This window comes from Molossus molossus, unplaced genomic scaffold (assembly GCF_014108415.1).
Source record: "Molossus molossus isolate mMolMol1 unplaced genomic scaffold, mMolMol1.p scaffold_m16_p_1, whole genome shotgun sequence".
In the NCBI taxonomy this organism is placed as follows: Eukaryota; Metazoa; Chordata; class Mammalia; order Chiroptera; family Molossidae; genus Molossus; species Molossus molossus.
In genome coordinates, this window is record NW_023425344.1 from 9,417,484 (window position 1) to 9,440,236 (window position 22,753).

Sequence of the window (22,753 nt, forward strand, 5' to 3'; positions counted from 1 at the left end):
GCGGAGAGGGGTGATGATGATGTTAATGACTATGAGGACCATAATGATGGTGGTGGTGATGGCATGAGAGTGATGCTGACGGATGAGGGTGATGTCCTAGCCAGGGGGAAACGGCTGAAGGCTAACCTACCAGCCCCACACAAACCAGCTCACCCATGCCTTAGTGGAAAGGAAAGGGGTACTAGGTTCCCATTCCTTTCTGTAGCCTTTGATCTCACCCCACAATTTGGGTAGTGAGGGCCTTGAATTAAATCTTCCCATCTTTCTCCTGTGGAGGAAAAAAAAGCAGAACAATGTGGCTTGCAGATTTTTCTTGTTAGACACCACACAATGATTAGTATTCATTTCACATGCAAATGTTGATCTTTCCAAGAAAAATGGAAGCTCACTGCCCCCCACCACCACCACCACCACAGCCTTAGTAGCTATCCTGTCTGTGCCACACCCGAACTACAGCTCAGAGTTCATAACTGCGAGTGGTACGTGTGAGATAAAAGAAAACATGCCAGTAAAAATGTGCAAAGGACTTGAATAGACGTCTCTCCAAAGAAGATACACAAATGGCCAATAAGCACGTAAGAACCCATCACATGACTAGTCCCTGGAGCAATGCAACTCCAAACCACAAACAAGAGAACAAGCGCGGGCAAGGGTGTGGAGAAACTGGATCTTTGTGCATTGCTGAAGGGAGTGTAAAGTGGTGTAACTGCTGTGAACAGTGGTGGTTCCTCACCAATTTCAACATGAGCCATCTCTGGGTCTTTACCCCAAAGGATTGAGAGCAAATCTCAGACGATGTTTGTGTGCCCACCTTCAGAGCATGGCTCACACTAGACAAAAGGTAGAAGCAACCCGAGTGTCCATCCACAGATGAGTGGGTAAACAAAATAGAGAGAGAGACGATACAATACTACCTTTACCATTAAGAAGGAAGGACATTCTGACTCATGCTACAACACAGATGAACCTTGAAAACATGATGCTCAATGGAATGAGCCAGTTACAAAAGGACAGATATTGTGTGATTCCATCTCCATGAGGTCCCTAGTGTTGTCAAATTCAGAGAGAGAGATTAAAAGTGCGGGTGCCCGGGATCAGGAGGGGATGGTGGCGCGGAACTATTATTTAACGGGACAGAGTTTCAGCTGAGAAAGATAGAAATGTTCCGGAGATGGAGGTGATGACTGTCCAACAATGTGAATGTACTGAATGCCATAGACTGGATGCTCAACAATAATCAAAGTGGTAAATTTCATCACATTTTACCACACTAGAAAACAAAAAGGAAACCACACCAGAACATTTCAGAATTTTCAGTTTGCCTAGTTCTGTGCTTCCCTTTTAATCGCTTGCCTTGAAAAAATGTCTCCCAGAAATGTAATTTCTTACCTAGCTAGGTCTCCGGCAGCTTGGGAATATAATAATTGTTTTACAAATCAATACTCAGTGTGTTCTGGTTCAGGACCTCTCGCGAGATCGCGGACAAGGTGGTCAAGACCGCAGTCATCTCAAGACTTGACTGCAGTCGGGAAGGTTGGTTTCCACGTGGCCCGTTCACCAGGAAAATGCACTTGGTAAATTTGAAAAGACACGTAGTTTTATGTTTGCATTTAAAAACAGATACATGAAAAGAAAAGGTCACCTGATTGTAGGGCGTGTTGCTTGATGAGTTTAATACCGCTGATTACTTTTGCTGCGTAAACGAATCGTCTAGCGTGATGTTGTTGTTGTTGAACTTGATGCAGGACGAGGAAGAGCTGCTCAAGGTCAAGGCTGCGGAGCAGCTGCTCTCGGGCTTGGCTCCCGTGGCTGAAGATTTCGTGGCTGTGAGACCTGCAGACTACGAGAGCGTCCATGACCGGCTGCAGAAGGAGAAGGAGCTGCTCTTCATACCCAGTAGGCTCACAGGTACCGGCCCTGTCTGTCTCTGCTCACCTTCCTTTTCCTTCCAGTGAAGTTCGGCTGGTGTCTGAGGACACCCAATGTCCATCGCTGATCCCGATTTCTACTCTGACTTAGTAATCAAGAAGCATCTTCACACGCCAAATAAAAGTGTAGGACATGGAGAAAATACCCACTGAACAAACCCTTATCGACAAAATAGCAGCAATCCCAGCATGCCATGGGAGACCCTTCCTCCCATCGGTGACCGGCTCTGGGATTCAGGCTATGAAAAGGGGCGACTCTTCATCCTCTGCTCACACTCGATGCTTCTCGAACGCTTCTCTGACCAGCTGTGTGGGCTCTTACGCACACCAGCCAATTCCGAAGTGCCAGCGAGGTGTCCTACCAGTCATTCCTGATCTATCTGCAGGGGTGAGAGCAGACCCCACAAATTAAGGGCTCAGTCCCGCAAGACTGCCCGCTACTACAGACGGCAATTGCCAGGTAGCGTGTGCCCAGGTTATACACACTGAGCTCGACTTTGCTGTGAATGAGGGCTTCCCACCACTCCCTCTTCAGGTTCAACCATTTGATACAACAGCACGTAGAACTCAGAGAAACATTGACGGATATGTACTATTTGTTACACAGTAATGGCTAGGATAGAGGAGACAGGGCACAACACCCTCCCAGCACCTCCACCTGTTGGCCCGCCCCAAAGCTCTCCAAAACCCCGCAGGAGAATTTGGGGGGAGGTGTCACTGTGTACACATGATTGATTCCCACTGCCCCTGGAGGCTAATCCAGTCTCTAGACTCTCTGTCCCTCTTTTCTCCCAGGGGTGGGAGTGGGGGGAGGGGTAGTGAAAGTCCCAACCCTCTCCTCGCATGGTCGGTTCCCCTGGCCACCAGCACCCATCCTGAGCTATTAGGGAGTGATCTCGTAGGCACACAAAAGGAGGGACAGTTGTCAATTCGGAGAGTCCAAGGGTTTGAGCAGCTGTGTTAGGAAGCAGGGTGGTGGAGGGTCCTTGAGGGCGGTGGGGACAGCTGGGCACTGGAGCAGGTTCACACCTCCTTACTCTCCTTGCTTCCTTTCTGCCCTGGAATTTCCTGTCCTCCAGGGCACCCGAGGGCTCTCCCCAGTTCTAGTGACTCACACTTAAATGGCAGAGTCCCCGTCTGGCCGGGAAGCCCGCGCTTACCTCACTGGGAGGTTGGACTTCTTTCCATGTGTCATGTTCTAGCTGATTACAGTTCAATGCTGAGCCAAGAATAAATCAGCGTCCCATTCTGATAGGTCGTTTCGAATCACATACGGTCCAAGTATGGGAATTTGTTGGACAAATCGTTTCCTTTTAAAGTGGGTGGCTGGCAAGCGTTTCCAGCGATGGTACCTTTGTAATGACAATAACGAGTGGGCGCTTTCTGGGCCCTGACCTCACCAGCTGCTTTCCTGAGCTCTTGGCAGGTGATCAGCTGATGTGACCCCACACCCAGGCTGGAGAGAGAGGTGCTGCTTTTCTCTTTTCACTTTTTTTATTTTTTTAGAAAGGGCAGGGAAGGAGAGAGAGAGAAGCCTGGATCTGTTGCCTCCCGTACACACCCCTACCAGGGTAGCAGGGACTGAACCCGCAACCTGGGTATGTGCCCTGAGCCGGAGTCAAACTGGCGACATGCTGGTGCACAGAACGACGCCCACCCAACTGAGCCATTTCACAGACGAAGCAGAAGCGCAGAGAAGTTGGAGAACTGGCCCCAGACGGCGAAGCTAGTCAAGGGAGGGAGGCAGGTTTCTGATCTTGGGGTGACTCCAGAGCCCACACCTAGCCCCGGGCGATGTGCAGCCGCCTCGGCCAAGGAGGAGCTCTGTCACTGTGTGTTTGCTCTGAGGACTCGCTGTTAGACCCTCCCCAGAGCCCCTTGCCCCCACCCCGGGGTTGGGATGGAGGTTAGACCCCAGGACTGGCTCAGACAGGGCGTGAAACCCAGAGGTGGCAGGGGCCAGGGAGGACGCTTAGGAGCCCCGGCTGCATTGTGGCTGCTCTGAGCCGGAATCAGAACAGACTCATCTGCTTTGCTCTGATCTGCAGGGAGCGCCTGGTGAGGTGACCCCATGGCCAAGTGCACAGGACTTGCGGGCACACATGCCCAGCTCTCCCTTCCTGAGGTGTGTCCTTGAGCAAGTTTCTCTAGTCTCAGTGCCTCACTGAAGACAGGAGGAAATGAAGCCATCCTCTTAGTGACTCTGGGCGTGTCTTTTCATTGGGAGCATCAAGGACACTGGGCCAGGCTCGAGCCCGTGTGGGCACAGGCACAGAGCAGGGGATCCAAAGTGGCAACTTCTGTTTCTGCTGCCGTTCTCATCACTGTTGACATAATGGCTTCCAAAGCAGAGTGTTTCGCCCCAAGAGTGAGTGGAGGGGTGTGGGCCCCCGCTTTTTTCTAAGGATGCAGAGATAGTGTTCTCTGGGAATGCTGGCTTGAGCTGTTTTTTGTGGATGGGTTTGAGATACAGAGTATCCACATGGCCACACAGGAAAATGAGCAGATTCGGGCATTTGGCATGGTTTAGAGTGAGATCATTATGAAATAAAAATGAGTCTCCCCTTTTGATCATGAATCCCCAAAGTCCATCCTAAAAGGTCTGAGCCGGTGGGAGATCACATCCACAACGCAAGGCCAATGTCGAGAAAAATGACTTTATTGCAAGCACCTGGGTGCCGGTGGACTGAGCCCAAAAAGGGAGTCAGCCCCGAACAACAGTTGAAGTCGGGTTATATTCTCTGCTTCTAATTTCCAGCAGTTCCTGCTGTACTCTGCATGGCCTGTGGTTCACTTTGCTGTTGGACTGGGCTGGTATCACTTTGTGCATCTGCTGGGTGATTCATGGTCTTGCGGATAATCTATACTTAACAGAAGGCTAAGCAAAGGTCATGCAAGCAATGCATTTTTCAGTTTCTGCCTTTTGCAAGCTATTGCCTTTACCCTTTTAAACATTATTAGCTGTTTCATTCCCATCTTATAATGATGATAAAAAGGGAAAAGGGGCGAAGTTTCTCTTTGTCTACTTCCTGCAGGTGTGGGGTTGTCGTGGACTCCTGAAAAGAACTTGTTAGATAACTTCTTGGGGGATGGGGTCCTTTTACCTGTGCTAGAACAAATTGTCCAACTGGTTGACTAAAATTTGCAGTCGATTTTGTACAAACCTTGTAATCAGGCGTAAGAGGCAGGGCCTAAACAGCAATAATAAGAAGGCTAATACTAGGGGCCTTATGAAGGGGAGCAGCCAGGTTAGTGTAGGCAAGGCTGCCTCTAGACTTGTCCAGATAGACTGGGCTAGGTGATCCCGACTGAATTATTTTAGCCCCTGGGAATTGTCTAGAATTTGTTGTGTCCTCTCCTCGACCTGGCCAGTTAACATAGAAGCAACAAGATGTATTTGCTGTCGTGCATACGCCCCCTTCTTTGGCTGGTAGATAATCTAGTGCGATGCGATTATCTATCACCATGCAGGCAAGAGAGTGGAGGGATTTTGAAAGAAGTTTGAAATTTTCTCCTGTATCTCTACCTATATTTGCCATGGTGATGGTTATGTTTTCCGCTGTTATGGCATTATAAGTAATTCCTCTTATGAGGCCCCCGGTGGTAATTGCAGCTACTTCTCCTGCTATGAGTCCAACTTCCCTTTTTGCCCTATGAAGGATTCTGGGCTCAGGGCTTGATGAGGTTGAATTAGGGATAAGGAATGGATTAGGGTATTGGCTGGGGTGACATATCTTACTGCCCATAAACCACCCTGTTTTTCTGGGTTTAGACATTGAATAGCAATTCCTCTCCTGGGGGCAGAAATGTTAAGTGCACCTAAAAACATCATTCCCGCTGGTAAGCAAAGCAGTGCAGTCCTGTCTGGGCCGAGGGAGGTGTTTGATAGGCCCACAGGAAGGCTCGAAGGATTAAACCATGACAGGGAGGAGAGGGCTGGTGCCACCGGCGGAACTGCACCTGGATAGCGGCGAATTTCCCTGGGATGATGTTCCTGACATTGCTTGAAGTCTTTCTGAGCTTGCATGTGTACACTCTCATTGCAGGGGTTAGGCATATTATGAATAGTTAGTTTACAGACACCCCTCGTAAGGTTATAGTGAGAGATGTTACACGTGGTGCCTGCTTGGTATGTTGGGTTGAGTACAACGTGGCTGGGGTTGGTGGTGTTAAAAATCGTCATGTAGCCATCATGCTGAAAGTGACATAAAGGTGTTCAGGTGCTGCCCATCCCCAGCAAATAAGGTGGGGTGCAAGAATGCCTGTCCCCTGGGTTTATGACGGGAGTAGAAGACTGGTGGCTAGAACAGCCTGGGGGAGATGCACACAGGTGTGGGATTTGCCTTGCGCTCAATGGAGATAACTAGATGAGGATCAGGGTCAGATTTCCCCCCAGAACAGGTGGATTGTAAATGATGTCGGCTCGGTTGGCTGGGGTGCCTCTGAGGTCAGGAGTCTTCCCACGGGAAGGTTGTTGGGGGCAGACCCATTGGGAAGTATTAGAGGATCTGAAAATGTGACGTCCTACAGAGCTCGCAGTTTGGAAAATGGAGTTATTTTGCCATAGAGTTGCAGCAGCCGATTGGCGTAGGAGTGAAGGTAAGCAAAGAGGAATTAGACTTCTCATAATGAAAAAGAAATCTTAGAGACTGAGAGTTAGAGTCTCCTTCAGGAATTCGAGTGAGCCTGAGAGGTGGGAGAGGTGACCTCTGCTTTCCAGGTGGCCTGCTGTTCCGACGGGACAGCCTTGACCTTTGTCCCATGGGTCCAGTGGGGGAGTCCGCGCACCTCACAGCTGCGGCTGCTGCAGATGACCCTGTGAGGTCCGTCCACCGAGGCGGAAGCGTGTCTGAGAGCGGGCGGACCAGGACTTCCTTCCCAGCTAGACTACCCTCTGTCCTAGGCTCGGTTCTGGGAGAGGTAGCAGGCGGCCAGCAGCCTCTCGCAGGAGAGTTCTGCTGAGGTTTAGAGCAGGGATACAATCTCCAGTAGGAGGTGAATCGTCTGGGCCGCGGGCAGGACCTAGGAGAAATGACTGGCCACACATTAGCTCAAAAGGATGATAAAAGGTGGGGGATCTCGGTGTAGACCTGATCCTCATGAGCGCTGGAGGTCAGACATGACCCACGTCTGCCTCATTTCCTGAGTCAATTGTGTTTTAAGAATTGAATTAATCTTGTCTACCTTACTGGAGGATTGTGGTCGGTAGGGTATATGGAGGAGCCATTTCATATTTAAAGTTTCAGAAACTTCTTGGGAGACACGACTGACAAAGGCAGGTCCATTATCAGAGGGTATGCTGCTTGGCAACCCAGCTCTGGGAATGATGTGGTCCAGGAGGGCTTGTGGGACTGCTCCGCCGGTTTCCGAGGCGGTTGGGGAAGCCTCAACCCATCCTGAAAGGTAGCTACCAACGCCGGGAGGTATTTAATTTTCTGAATGGGGGCATACGTGTGAAATCGACTTGCCAGTCTCGCCGTGCGGTCAGAGCCCTTGCCTGGTGTGTGGGATAAGGAGAGGTGAGGCACCCTTGCGGGGAGACGGTGTAGCAAAGCTGACACTTTCTAGTTATTTTCTGTGATCTGTCTGACAGACGTGAGCAAGCACAGCGAGTAAAAAACAGGGCAGGGGCTGGCCCACAGGGAAGGACTGGTGTGAGGTTTGTAGGATGGAATCAGCCTGTTCTTCAGGCAAAATCTACCTGCCGTTTGGGAGGAGCCACGGACCTTCAGTTTGCTACCCCTGTGCCTGAACACCCGCCTTTTCGGGGGGAGGAAGCAGGCCCTGCTGAGGCCAGAGAGAAACGGGCCCTGCAGGGCTCCTTTGCTGCCTATTTGGCAAGTGTGTCCGCAGAACTGCCGCCTGGAGCCAGGGTTCGACACCCTCTGCGGTGCATAATAGCTGCTCTAAGGGACAGGGGCCGCTTTGAAGAGTTTCTTAATCAATTGGCCATTCATTGTAAGTGTCCCTGGGTTGAGAGAAAGCCCTGTAGTCCGATGGAGGCAGGAGTGTAGGACATGGAAGGCGTATTTAGGGGCAGTGTAGATGTCTGCCCTCTGGCCCTTAGCTAGGGTTAGAGCTCGGATTAAGGCAACTAGTTCTGCCTTTTGAGAGGTTGTGCCTCGCGGGAGCGGACCGGCCTCCACGACCTCTTCAGGCTCGGGGGCCACAACTGCATACCCAGCACAGGAGGCCCTGCTTGCTGTCGGCACTGCCATCGATGACCCAGCGCGGTCTGCCTGCCTTGGGAGAGGGCTGGCAGGAGTCTAGAACTTCTAGACCGCAGTGTCCCCTTCTTCCCCTTTGGAGGTGGTCAAGGAAGCAAAGTTGCTGGATTAAGGGGGGGGGGGTGGATTCTACTGAGACCTGTGGCATTTGGAGAAAAAGGGGTGTGTAGCTGCTGAATGCGAGAAGGTGACATTCAATCTTGTAGATGTGGCTGAGATAGCATATCCTTTACATGATGAGGAGTGGACAGTGACGGGGCTCTGAAAGGTCACCTTTAGACTCTCGGGTGACGACTGCCGCTGCCGAAGCCCGAAGGCGTGGTGGCCGTCCCGGAGCGGTGTTGTCTTGCTGTTTGGACAGGTGGGCCCCTTCCAGCGCCCCTGCTCGTCTGCATCTGTGTCTAAGATAAACGGCTTGGTTAGGTCTGGCTGAGCGAGGGCAGGGCCTGGGGGAGGGCTTGCTGCAATTTCTGAAAAGGGGCCTTAGTGGGAGGGACAGGATTTAAGGGTTCACCAAGACGCCCCTTGGCGGCCTGACAGACAGGCTTAGCTCAAAGTGCAAAACGAGGAACCCGCAGGCTGAAGTACCCCTCCAAGCCTGAAAACGGAAGAAGCTCTTGGTTAGTCCCGGGCCTGGGGTTTCAGAGAAGAGGGAGATTCGGCCTGCGGGGATCCCTCTGGAATGGGGAGTAAGACTGAGCCCTAAGTAGGTTACTCGAGGAGTTGTAAGTTGAGATTTCTTATGGGAAACCTGGTACCCTTTTTCTGCAAGGAAATTCAATAAACAGGCAGTATGGTTTTCAGAATCCTCTCTGGTGGGACTACAAAGGAGAAAGTCATCGACATGAAGAAGAGTGGACCCTGTACTAATTGTCACAAGTCACTGGCTATGGCCTGCCCAAAGACGGGAGGACGGACTGTCCTGAAATCCTTGAGGGAGAAGGTCCAGGTTAGCTGCTGGGATTGTCTGGTGTCTGGGTCAGTCCAGGTGAAAGCAAAAAGTTTTGAGAACCTGGATGTAAGGGAACAGTAAAAAGGCATCTTTAAGGTCTAGGACCGTAAAGAACTGGGTTAGCCGGGATTGGGGAGAGAAGGGAGTATGGGGTAGGAGCAACTGGGCGCATCGGCTGTACGGCCTGATGTACGAAGCGGAGCTCCTGCATAGGCGGTGAGACCCACCGGGCTTGCATACAGGCGCAGTGGGGGTGCTGTAGGGAGAACTGGCAGGGCGGACCACATTTTCCTTTAGGAGTCCAGTTAAGACAGGTTTCAGTCCTTGTGGGCTTCTGGGGAGATGGGATATTGTTTCTGGGATGGGAAAAACGAGGGATCTTTGAGAGAGGGCTGGATTGGCGTATGGTGCTTAGTACACAAGGGAGGGATGTGTCCCACACTAGGGGTTAAGTCGTTCTGGAGGTGATGGTAGGGGGTTACGTTAGGAGCGGAAGCAGATTCTTGGAAGAGACAAAGTAAAGAATGAGAGGGTTGGTGGGGAGGGTCGGAGCAAAGGTTACAGCAGCATGGAGTTTAGAAAGAAATGTCCCGCCCTACCAAGAGTGGGGCAGGCCGGTAACATTGAAAGTAGAGGAGAAAGACCGAAGGGCCTGGAGAACAGGTGAGTGTCTGGTTGCCCTGGGTTGCGATATTTGGCCGTCAATTCCCACTGTTGTAACCCAGGAGATCGACCAAACTCAGACGCCGAGATGGGGTTTAATAAAAGGAGTTTATTGAGCTAAGTCCGCAGAAACCTGCAGTATGTCCCACACAGGAGTAACTGCGGCCCCGGAGAGCTAAAATGGCTCCTTTTTATAGGGTTTTGTAAGGGGGGGGGGGGGTGCTACATGTAAGCAAGCATGTTACAGAAGCAGAATTTAGCGGTTAGTTAATTACCTGTTACTCAGTTTCCCAGAGATCTCAAAGGTCAAGATGTTTTCAATAGATTATTCCTGGGGCCGAGCCCAGGATTACTCAAGGGTTAGTTATTACCCCAGGGTTAGCGATAACTCAGGGGTTAGTTAGTGAAAATGTTCTTCAGTAGATGAGTAACTGACAACCCCTTTGGTTGTCGTGAAGGCCTCTGGGAGTTTAGGTCAATGGCACTGAGCTATAACATTCCCCACTTCTTCTGGTGAATTAATCAAATCCTTGATTCATATTAGTCATCGATCAGGGGTAAGCGTTGGTAATGTTGCTGTTGGGCTAGTACCATAAGCTTAATTGATTGGACCCGCTCCTTGACAAAAGCAGTGATTCTGTTAAGGATGATAAGTCCACAGGCTAAGGCTATGAATAAGAGGAGGAGGGTGGTCAGCCAGGGAGACCAATTGAACATACTCTCATACCATGAGGTAGAGGTATGTTCTTCTCTCTCTCTGTCTCGTAATCGCTTTTGCAGCTCTTGCATAGATTGTCTGATGATACCTGAGTGGTTAGCATAGAAACAACAGGTCTCTCCTAGGGCAGCACAGAGGCCTCCCTGTTTGAGGAAGAGCAGATCTAGACCTCTGTGATTTTGGAGGGCCACTTCGGCTAGGGAGTCAACCTGTTTTTCAAGGTATTTGACTTGGGTTTGGAGTAATTCAACATCGCGGGAGAACGTGGCTGACAGCTCATGAAGGGCAAGGTCATTCTTAATGAGGGCTGTCGCCCTTAGGGCAGTGGAGCCGGCAATACCAAGGGTAGCCAGTACAGGGATCAGAATGGGTACACGTTTCTGGAGTCTAGTATGATAGTCTGAGGCTAGAAAATGGGCTGCACCTGTGGGCCCTGCATATAGGTATACCTGGGGAACTATATAGATAACAACACAAAGATCTGAATGATTCCCGGGGCTAATGCAACGGTGGATACCTGATAAGCATGCAAACCAAGTCCCGCTAGGTGCAATCAGAGTCCATGGGGTTGAGCCTTCGGCTCGCAGAGAGGTGTTGGTCAGGCAGTTGTCCTTGTATGGCGAAGCTTGGAGGTTGAGGTTTCCAAGGATGAAGCAGGTCCCTTGTCCTTGAAGATCTCCTAGGGTGAGCTTGCCGGCTCGGGCACAGTTGGCTAGGGTTCCTTCCCCAGGTGAGTCTGAGTCACTAAAAGTTTGGTTCATGGGGGCAAGAGTACCCGTGGCGTTTGCCCCAAGACCAACATAGTAGGGTGGTGCTGGATCTACACAGAGCCAGCAGTCTTCGGTGGTGGTAGGTTGAGAACTATTTAAGAGGGAGAAAACAGAATCTAACATAGTTAGAAGCGAGTTGCTAAAGGAATTGAGGGGGTGTGGCGTTGGCACCTGAGGGGGCCCAAAGGCTGGAGCTGTTGCCCTGTTCCGGCTCTCCAGAGACTCTGTGGGTGTTACTGGGTTGAGAATGTGGTTTGGTCCGATGGGAAGCCGTGGGGGTAGACCCCCGGCAGGGTTGGGCGGGTCCCTCTGAGAAGGAACCCAGGGAAGTCGCTGGATGGTGAATAAAGTACCAATGTCGTATCCAGTGAGATATAGTCTCAATCCCCATGTTTTTCCAGTGAGCCAGGCTGAGTTTAGGGGCTGTTTTATAGTAATAGTGGTGGGGTTACAAGTTTGGTTCTTGCAAGTAGGGTCTATTCCATCTTTTCCCTTGTGGGTATGGGGTGTGGGGTCCCGCAGGAGGGTTATATCATCATCATTACCGCTCCCTGGTGACCATCCAAGGGCTAGGGTCTCACAACCCCAGGCCTTACAGTAAAATTCTCCCGGTCCACCACATGTAGCCCTCATATGCCTGGGGAATGGGTTCTCGGGACAACCATAATGCTTAGTGCTCCATAGAACATGGTTAAGGTGTCCCAGGTTACAGACTGAAGTTTTACTTGCTGATCCAAAGCGAGTTATTGGTTGGGTTGTGTGACGGGAACCAAATTCTCCGTGACAGAGGTTGTCATCGAAGAATTGTGAAAAGTCAGTCTTAAGGGTTACCTGGGAGGTTTGGAAGGTCTCATTGATGGCTAGCCTAGAGCCATCTCTAGTCCTGGTGAGGATCCAGGTGTGTTTAGTTGGAATGCTGCAGAGAGTAGGGACCCACAACAAACTCAAGAGGATGCAGTAAACTTGAGTATTAGAGGGTCTGTGGGATCCTTGAAAAGAGCCCATTTCTTTGGGATCTGATCAGGGTGTGCTTTCTTTACCTGGGTGTGGTGAATCCACGGTCTCTTATTAGACACCTTAAAGGCTGTGGGGGTTGTCAGAATTACCAAGTTGGGCCCATCCCAGGTAGGTTCGAGGGTTTCCTTGTTAAACTTCTTGATCCAAATCCAGTCACCAGGCTCAATGTCCAGTGGGGGTGGTTTCGCTTCAGTGGGTTGTTTTCTTTCCTTGGCCGAGAGGCGGGCCTCTCTTCTGATGACTTCGATGGCCTGCAAAGACTTGAGAAGCCCCTGGTTAGATAATTCGCCTATGTGGTCATAGTGAATCTTAGGGATAGTAGATGGTGGTCTCCCATAGATGATTTCATAAGGGGTAAGGTTCTTGAGATATGGGGTGCATCAGGTGCGCAACAGAGCAAACGGCAAGAGGTTTACCCAATTATCACCGGTTTCCATCTTAAGTTTGGTAAGAGTCTCCTTAAGAGTTCTATTCATTCTCTCTACCTGACCTGAGCTTTGGGGTCTATAGGCACAATGTAATTTCCAGCCTATTCCGAGAGCTTCTGCTATTAATTTGGAAATTTTGGCTATGAAAGCCGGCCCATTGTCTGACCCCAGTACCAAGGGCAGGCCAAATCTAGGAATGATCCCAGTTAGGAGATGTCTGGCAACTACGTTAGCAGTCTCATGCCTTGTGGCAAAAGCCTCAGTCCATCCTGAGTAGGTGTCAACAAAAACTAGTAAGTACTTAAATCCAAATTTGCTGGTTGAGATCTCAGTAAAATCAAGTTCCCAGTGCTCACCTGGTTCATGCCCTCTGATTCGGACCCCAAGTCCATGGGGTCTGGGAGGCCCTGGATTTACCTGTGCACAGGCAGAACATCGGGTAACCTCCGAAGTGGCAATAGTCTTGAGATCTGGAATATAGAAGTGTCTACTGACTAGAGATTAATTTTGATGTGCCTAGGTGAGCACTATAGTGGAGATCTCTAATGAGAGCAATTCCCAAGGCTTTGGGGAGAAGTAGTCTTCTGTCGGGGAGCCGATGCCAGTTCCCCTTTTCTGTTGAACAATTTAATTTTTCCCAGGTTGAGCTCCTCTTCATTGTAGGATGGCGAGGAGGGCAATTCCCGAAGGGGACAAGCAGGGAGGATTTCTATAGGTTTTACCTCAGTTAGGGCAATTTGTTTAGCAGTCCGGTCTGCTAGGTCATTTCCTTCTTTTGTCTGACTAGGCTTGGTTTCGTGCCCTCTGCAGTGAACAATGGCCACAGCCTTAGGTTGCCAGATGGCTGCTAAGAGGTTGAGTATATCTTCTCTATTTTTAATTTCTTTCCCAGCTGATGTGAGGAGCCCCCTTTCTCGGTATATGGCTCCAAGCACATGAGCAGTTGCAAAGGCATAGCGGCTGTCAGTATAGATGTTGACCCTCTTGCCTTTTGCCCAGTTGAGTGCCTGTGTCAGGGCAATTAGTTCTGCTTTCTGTGCAGAAGTTCCGTGGGGCAAGGCCTGAGCCCGATTACCTGTAAGTTGGTGACAGTGCTGCCCCGGCATACCGAGTTCCATCCCTGATGAAATTGCTCCCATCAGTATAGAGGTCATAGTCAGAGTTGGCTATTTGCTCGTCTTTGAGGTCCGGTCTTGTTCCCTCTATGGAGTCTAGTAACGAGTGACAATCGTGGAGCAGTTCTCCTTGATTCCCGTTGGGGAGTAAGGTAGCTGGGTTGAGGGCAGTAGACTTGGAGAAGGTAACCTGTGGTGGGTTCAATAATAGTACCTGATATTGGGTGAGGCGAGCGTTGGAAATCCATCTGTCAGGAGGAGACCTGAATAAGGCTTCAGTGGTGTGGCCTCCGATGATTTGGAGGTCCTGGCCTAAGGTCAGCTTCTGCGCCTCCTTGACAAGGAGAGCGGTTGCAGCTATTGCTCTCATGCAGGACGGCCAGCCTGCAGCAACAGGGTCAAGCTGTTTGGAGAGATAAGCAATCGGGCGTTTCCATGGTCCCAGAGTCTGGGTTAGGACTCCTTTTGCTATGCCTTTGCGTCTGCAACGAAAAGCTGGAAAGGTTTGGTGGTATCTGGCAAGGCAAGGGCAGGGGCTGAGGCAAGCGCCTGTTTAAGTCTTTCAAAAGCCTCTTCCTCCTTTTCAGTCCAAGTTAAATCAGGTTCCTTTCCCCCCGTACATGAATAGAGGGGTCTTGCAATTTCTGCAAACCCTAGAATCCACAGTCTGCAATATCCAACCGCGCCTAGAAATTCTCGGACCTGCCTTTTGGTGGTTGGCCTTGGGATCCCAAGGATTGCTTGGATTCTTCCTGAGGATAAGGTGCGTTTCCTTTCCTCTAAGTGGTAACCCAAGTAGGTGGCTTTCTTGACACAGATTTGGGCTTTTCTCATGGATACCCGGTACCCAAGTTTGCCTAACTCAATGAGAAGGGCTCGAGTGGCAGCAAGGCAGTCATCGGAGGTCCGGGCAGCTAGGAGTAGGTCATCTACATACTGGAGCAGGGTTACCTGTGGGTGGCTGTCTCGGAAGCTGAGGGGGTCCCGGCTCAGGGCTTCGTCACAAATGGTGGGAGAGTTCTTGAAGCCCTGAGGGAGTCTGGTCCAGGCAGGCTGGCCTGAGAAACCCCCTTCGGGGTCTGTCCATTCAAAGGCAAAGATGGGTTGGCTCTTCGCAGCAAGCGGCAGGGTGAAGAAGGCGTCTTTGAGGTCCAGGACTGAGTAGTAAACCTTGTCTGGAGGTAAAAGACTCAGGAGGGTATATGGGTTAGGCACAGTAGGGTGGATAGACTCAACCCTTTTGTTTACCTCCCGCAAATCCTGAACTGGCCTATAATCTTCCGTTCCCGGTTTCTTCACGGGCAACAATGGGGTGTTCCAGGGGGACTGACACGGAATTAAAATGCCTGCATCTCTCAGTCTCCTAATATGTTTGGCAACCCCTTCCTTGGCCTTTTGGGGAATTGGGTATTGTCTGACTTGAATGGCCAATTGCACAATGATAGGGGGCTGGTGAGAGGCTAGCCCCGGTGGGTTTGTTTCAGCCCAAACTTCAGGGATCTGTATGGCTAATTTAGTCAAGACATCCTGTGAGTTACTTTCCCCAGTGGAGGTGACATTTCCTCTTGAAGGAGATAGTCCTCAGAAAGGGGTACTGTAACCATGATGGTGGAAGGTTGTTGGTTCCCTAGGCTTAGAGTTGTGCTATTGTCTTGAAAAGTTATAGTTGCTTTCAGCTTTCGCAGCAGGTCTCTGCCAAGCAATGGGTAGGGGCAGTCGGGCATTACGAGGAAGGAGTGAGTGACAGTGCCCTTCCCGAGATCAGTGATTCTGGCTTTAGTCCATGGGTATGCTTTTGGCTTTCCTGTTGCCCCTATAATCGATGTCTTTTGGGAGGAGAGCTTTCCAGAGGCCTGCTGCAGGACCGAATAGGTGGCCCCCGTGTCCACAAGGAAGTCAGTTTGTTTTCCCTCGACCATCAGGGTTATCATGGGTTCCTGGGGGCCTAAATTGATGGAACCCTGACCCCCCTAATCTTCCTCAGTCTCTAGGAGTAAGCGTGCAGGGGTTTCTTGTGCTTTTCTTGCCATTAGCTTGGGGCAATCTTTCTTCCAGTGTCCCATAGCCGTGCAGAATGCGCATTGATTTTTCTTAAGTTGGGCTCTACCTTTAGATGGTTCCTTATTCCCCTTATAGGTGGCTAGTGGTCCCTTATTAGGGGTTGCCAGCAAGATTCGAGACAGTTGCCTAGTTTGCTCCTTAATGGGATCCTCCCAGTTCTGAAAAACTTTCTGAGCTATTTCAAGTAACTCACTTCTATTCTTTCCCCCAAAGTCTTCTAATTTCTGCAATTTCTTTCTGATGTCTGGGGTTGACTGTGAGACGAAGGCCATGTTGACCATCCGTCTATTCCCATCTGCATCTGGGTCTAAGGGGGTATAAGTTCTGTAGGCCTCTAATAATCTTTCTAAAAAGGCCGTGGGAGATTCGTCCTTCCCTTGCATAGTGGCTGCTACTTTTGCTAAATTGGTGGGTTTCTTAGCAGCGCCCCTTAGACCCCTGAGGAGGTTTCGGTGATAAGTGCGTAACCTCTGCATCCCCTTCCCAGGATCCCATTTGGGGGTCGTTGAGGCAGTTCATCATCTAAGCCCTCGGGGCCAGCGTCATCCCCGACCACAGCCTTAACTGCCTCGGCGCATATCCTCTCCCTCTCCTCCGAGGTGAACAAAGTTTGTAAGATCTGTTGACAATCGTCCCAAGTGGGTCGGTGGGTCCGGAATACAGACTCCAATAAACTTATCAGAGCTGGTGGTTGCTCCGAGAAAGGAGGGTTTTGTTGTTTCCAATTATATAAATCGCTAGTTGAAAAAGGGACATAGATCATACACGCTGGGCCCGTCCGTAGTGCCGGGCGCAGCGGGCACCTCTCGTAATGGGAGCATTGGGACTGAGGTGTCCGGTTCCCGGGCCGGTTGATAAGGGGTGCCGTCTCGTGTATGTGAGGGACTCAAAAGTCTGGCGTTGTCAGCCGGGCCTGGGGCTCTTGCCTGAGGCTCGTCTGAGGGTGCCGTCGCCTTCCCGCCCGAGGCGTTTCCTGCATAGGGCGGGGGCGTCATTACTTCCAGGAGCGATTCCTCAGGATCCCCTGGATATAACCGGGGTTTGAGTGCTTTCCCAGGGGATTCTGGTTGGCTCTCCTTGGTTGCCCCCGCGGTCGTTCCTTTGGGGCTGCAACCATGATGGTATGCTTTCCTACCTTAGCTTTCATTCCCTTTTGGGGCTCCTCCCTTCCACATTTTGTTATCTAGGGAGGCTTGTCTACTACTATGTCAATCCAGACATCTATATATACCCGTTGATCTGGGTGAGGGCCCTATAGACAACCGAACGCACGGCGAAGAGGAGGTTAGGGTCAAAACTCCCCTCCGAGGGCCATTCCACCCCAAAGGCTGGCCACTCTAGTTCACATAGCGTCCTCAGGAAGCCGGGGTCTGCTGGCTTCCCGTAATTACAGGACCTTTGGAGAAAATCGGAAAAGTTAGAGAGCAGACATTCAAGGGGGGTCGGTGTCCTGGATGGTCCTTGGCCCATGGCGTCTCTCCTGAGAGTGAAACAGTTAGAGCAGAAAGAGAGGCTGCACATACAAGAACACGAAATCAGAAGACAAACAAGAACAATCACTGAGACTAGTCTCACACCCTCACAGAACACACACACCTTCAAAGTGAAGCACCGAGGCTTCCAAAATCAGAAGTCGTCGTCCTGACTCTGATTAGAGGCAGACAGTGCGCGGCGTCCCGCCTGTACAGCCTCGCCAAATGCTCCGGAGCCAAAGACACAAGAAACAAATGGATCGATCCACTTACCAAGACCACGTGGCGCGGAGACCCTAAGCCGAATCTGGCCGCAGTCAGATCAAATTTGTAGAGGCGAGAATGGAGGCACCTCGCCTTGTGCCTGAGGAGGTCGACCCCTCTTAGAGGGGGACCTCGAGGTGATCTCGCTGGGGCCTCCAAATGTCGTAACCCAGGAGATCGACCAAACTCAGACGCCGAGATGGGGTTTAACAAAAGGAGTTTATTGAGCTAAGTCCGTAGGCACCTGCAGTATGTCCCACACAGGAGTAACTGCGGCCCCGGAGAGCTAAAATGGCTCCTTTTTATAGGATGTTGTAAGGGGGGGTGCTACGTGTAAGCAAGCATGTTACAGAAGCGGAATTTAGTGGTCAGTTAATTACCTGTTACTCAGTTTCCCAGACATCTCAAAGGTCAAGATGTTTTCAATACATTATTCCTGGCGCCGAGCCCAGGATTACTCAAGGGTTAGTTATTACCCCGGGGTTAGCGATTACTCAGGGGTTAGTTAGTGAAGAATGTTCTTCAGTAGATGAACTTCAGTAACTGACAACCCCTTTGGTTGTCGTGAAGGCCTCTGGGAGTTTAGGTCAATGGCACTGAGTTATAACACCACAACCGAAACCCCAGAGCACTGAAGAGGTCCCCTGAACTCGGGGAGGGCAGAGCAGGTTGCCCGGTATCAGTGAAAAATGAAATTGGCCTACCTGCCACCATCTGTCACCCGAGGCTCGGAGCTCAAGATGACAGTCGGGGCGTCGGTCGCTGGGCACCTTCAGTCTGCTTCCCTAAGACCCCAAAGAGACATAATATCATGTGATCCCAGGCTTCGAGACTCAGCCCGCCTGCACCCAGGTGCTCGCAATAAAGTCGTTTTGCTCTGCACTGGCTTTGCGCCGGGGACGAGATGAGCCTTTCTCAGGGCCCTGCCTGCTGGCCCCCATTTCTCCTCTACCCCCTCTGCGCAGCCGCAAGCCCGATGGGCTTTCTATATTTTTTTATGTTTTTATTTTTTCAGTTTCCCCGAGGAAGAGTTCGTTTTTTCCAATGGGAAAAGGGTTCCTTCTGTGGAACGTGCCCTTTGACCCACATGCCCTCCGCGGTCTGTGCCAGCTGGAGATGTGACGGGCCTGGTTCTGTTTAGGCTAAATTCCCCTTCTGCCTTTTAACAGCAGTTCATAGAGCGCCTCTGTTAAAATGTTTTTATTTTTATTTTTTTGCCTTTTAATTACAGTTGACATTCAATATTATGTCAGTTTCAGGTGTCTTTTTTTGCATGAAAATGTGCTGGGGACAACCCTCCCCCACCCCCACCAGCAAGGAGGCCCGGGGAATCCAGCTCCTCTGTGACCTCAGGCTCTCCTTGCTCCCCATCCCGCCCACCTGGAGCTTCCTCTCCGGGTGCTGCCCCTGCTCACTACACCGGCATTCTGGATGTTTCTGTTCCCAAACACGCCATTCCCTTGGGTGGATACACTTACCTGTCCCGCCACTGGCTCCTTCCTGCTCAGTGCACAGGAGCCTTGCTTCAGGGCGCTGAGAAGGTTTATTCCCCCGCCCCGCCCCCTGCCCTCAGTTCCCAGCCCCGCCCCATCACCCTCGCCCCCTGCCCTCAGTTCCCAGCCACACCCCACCCCCTGCCCTCAGTTCCCACCCCCACCCCCCCACCCCCATGCATTTTCCTACCGCACTCACCGCTCTCTGAAATGACCATCTGAAGACCCGGGGTACACTTGCTGCCTGACACTCCCCTCAGCACAGTGAGGCCCTCAGCAAAGATTTGTTTTGTTGTCAACATAAGAAACATTCAAATCGGTGAAGAATTTTGTGAGTTTACTTGAGCCACATTGTTGACAAATGCCAGGAAGCAAGACCTTAATAGATTGAGATAATGTTCCGGAGAAAGCAAGACCTTAATAGATTGAGATAATGTTCCGGAGAAGGGCAGTTTTGCGCCTGAGTTTATATGTTACAGTCAAAAAGAGAAGACGTAAATGGACAGGAAACCCATTGGTGGCAGATTAGGGAGGTGGGAGAAAGCAAAGCGGGGAAATCTCTGGGATTGGATAAAAAGTACACTGATTGACAGGTCCTTCTTTTACAAACAGGATAGTCCACAGTCACAATTAACATGATAATATAACAATGGGGGGGGTTATGGCAGAGGTTGTGCCCTGAGGGCTCTCTGGATAAAAGGAAGTTACCCCACCTGCCAAAGGTATGTTATCTGAGATGCAAAAAGACTAGGCTCCGTTAAGGTGACAATTGACCTTTGTCAAGGAAGATGCCGGCCTAGGACAGGACTACCTGCCATAAACTGCTTTTAGTTAAAAAGTTTACATTTCAGACCACCCTTTGTGGTTACTTCAGGTCTTGTGAGTTTGCAAGGCCGCCACACAGGCCTCCCTGAGCTGGTCAGGTTAGCACGGGGCCCCTTTTTGTCCACACTGAATGAACCAAAGACTGGGGAATGCGTGAGGGCTGGTCACTCACTCACAGGCAAAGCATGCTGACGTACAAAGCACTTCCTCATATTTACCTCACTGAACTCTCTCAAGAACCCAGCGAAATGGATATTAGCATCGTTTATTCGTGCAGGAGGAGAGTTCAGGAAGTGCCTGGTAGCTCAGTTAGTTGGAGCTGTCCGAGAGCCTGGGAACTGGCACCAGGCAAACTGCTCAGCCGTTACCTCGCTTACCCAACCTAAACTCCCTCCCTGTTTCAGGAACTGTTTGCCCCAAACTCATAGATCAACTCCTGTCCCATTCTCCTGTCCTAGTCCAGGAACCGTTTGCCCCGGGACAATAGACTCACATTCCAGGGGCCCCCATGCGTAGCCCCTCAGGACCTAACCTAACAACAAGTTCCCGCTGCCACAGGCGCAGATATAAAAATCACAAACCCCAGCATCGGGCGCGGCTTCTCGGACTCGACCCCCCGAGTCTGTGAACCCGCCCGGAGTGTACCCAATAAAGCCTGATTTCTGCTTATTCGGCTGTTTGGCTCTCTGGTTTCTTCCCACCTCCCACCGGCGGTGCCTGGCTACCTTACATCTGGTGCCGAAACCCGGGAGAGGGGTTTTGCGACCCGCCTCAGTCCCTGCAGGCTGAGGCGAGAGTCCCCCCTCTCTCTCTCTGCCCTCCACCCCGACAGGAGCCTGGTCAAGATACCCTAGATTTCGCTTTCGATCTCTGGTCTGGGCACATACAAGAATCAACCAATGGATTCAACAATAACTGGAACAACAAATCTCTCTCTCTCTCTCCCTTTCTCTCTCTCTCAAATCAATTAAAAACATTTTTTTATGAAGTGCCTGCCCAGATTTATTCTGCTAACGAGCAGTGAAGCAAGTGTTGAGTAGAACACCCCACTCCCCAGTCTGCCCGCTGGTGACAGGCATTGAATTACTTTCATCATTCTACAACATGACACTGCACGTAAACACATTCGTCTTCTCCTTCGTTCTGCTGCTAGAAATTAATTTGGAAAATGTGCATTGTCCCAGAACAGAAACAACCTTTGGGGGAGGGGGGGCTGCTTTAATTCACCGCTCTGCTGTGTTTACTTGTGAACTGTCCAGTGCCTGCGTATAAGAAGCTTCCCGAGAACGTGCAGCCCAGATTCCTGGAGGACGAGGGCCTGTACATGGGAGCCCGGCCGGGGGTGCCGCGCGCCGCTCGGAACATCGCGGAGAACAGACTGCTCGTGCAGGAGCCTGTAAGCACACGCCCGGCTCCCGGGTCGCCCTCGGTTCGGTTTCCTGGTGGGGCAATCACTGCGCCTTTGTCCGCACACAGCTGTTTAATGTTTTTAAATCTGTCTCTCAGCATGTTTAGTGAACTCAAAGGGCACAAACTCTCCCTGCTCAAATCCATCCTCTGCCACTGGGTTTGGACTCCTAGGAGTACATCAGACGTTGGCAACCTTTTCCCAATTCACAGAAATGTTTGATGGTCCAAAGACAGAATGTTCTCAATTGTTTTCCTCCTGTGCTTTTTTTTTTTTTTCTTAAATTTTTAATGAATAGAATACATTTTCACAGCAATTATTTCAGCTTTTTCTAAAGCTCACGGGGGTGGTGAGGACTGTGGGGGCATTCATGGAGACTGAATTTCTAATGGAAACAGGACTTGAGGAGACATGCTGGCAAAGGAGGACGGTCCTTGAGATGTGTATGTGGACACAGACTCTCCCTACCAGTGTTTATTTTGTAAACCCTTTCTGTCCAGTTAGAAACAAACGTCCCTCCCTCTGCTTGATCCCCAGGACAGGAAGTGGTTTGGAGATGATGGCCAGATCCTAGCGCTGCCAAACCCCATCAAGCCCTTCTTTTCCAGGCCACCAACCTTGGCACAGGGGCAAGACGTTACAGCAGAACTTGAAACGCTGTATAGAAAGGTAACCCCCCCCCCCCATCTTTAATACGTGCATTTGCTTGAAAGGGCTCTGCTTCTTGAATCACCTGGAGTGCTGAGATTGTAACATTCTTCTTGGATTGACTGTTTAAGTAACTCACAGAAAGAACAGGCAGCAGGCATGGTTACAAGTGAGTCCAATGTGCTCACCCGATCCCTTCCTAAACAGGAGTGAGCTCCCCTGGTGGGAATTGCTGAGTCAATGTCTTATTTGCATATCTAGGTTAGTAGTCCTTTTTTTCCCCCTTTATTGATTTGAGACACACACACACACACACACACACACACACACACACAAAGGGAAAAGGAGATAGAGATAGAGACCTCGATGAGAGAGAACATTGATTGTCCGCCTCCTGCGTGCCCCCTGGTGATTGGGGCCATAACCTGGGCATGTACCCTGACTGGAAATCCAACTGGCAACCTCTTGGTGCAAGGGTTGACACTCAACCACTGAGCCACACCGGCTGGGCATTGCAAATCCTATTTATTATCTTTCCTGGCACTAAACTCCACAGGAGGGCTTCCTCGGCCCTGGATCTCTCTATCGCAATTTCTTCATCTGGAAAATGGGCATAATAATAACATGTATCTGCTAGAATCATTGCACAATTGGTTGAGAAAATATATAGACATGCTTAGAACGGAGCTCAGTAAGAGCTGGCTAGTGTTATGTGGACAGAGTTGCTTGTCTCCGTGTTTAATTGTATTGCCCTTGTGTGTCTG

The 22,753-nt window shown here is 50.6% G+C and overlaps 1 protein-coding gene across 1 annotated transcript in view; it reads left to right on the forward strand.

Moving 5' to 3' along the window:
- The window catches only part of CC2D2A (coiled-coil and C2 domain containing 2A), a 116,750-nt gene that overhangs the window by 27,192 nt on the left and 66,805 nt on the right, over window positions 1–22,753 (forward strand). The window contains exons 9-11 of the mRNA XM_036279367.1: window positions 1,746–1,908; window positions 21,193–21,329; window positions 21,879–22,010. Coding sequence (XP_036135260.1) covers window positions 1,746–1,908; window positions 21,193–21,329; window positions 21,879–22,010 — 432 coding nt within the window. The remainder of the gene's footprint in view (window positions 1–1,745; window positions 1,909–21,192; window positions 21,330–21,878; window positions 22,011–22,753) is intronic.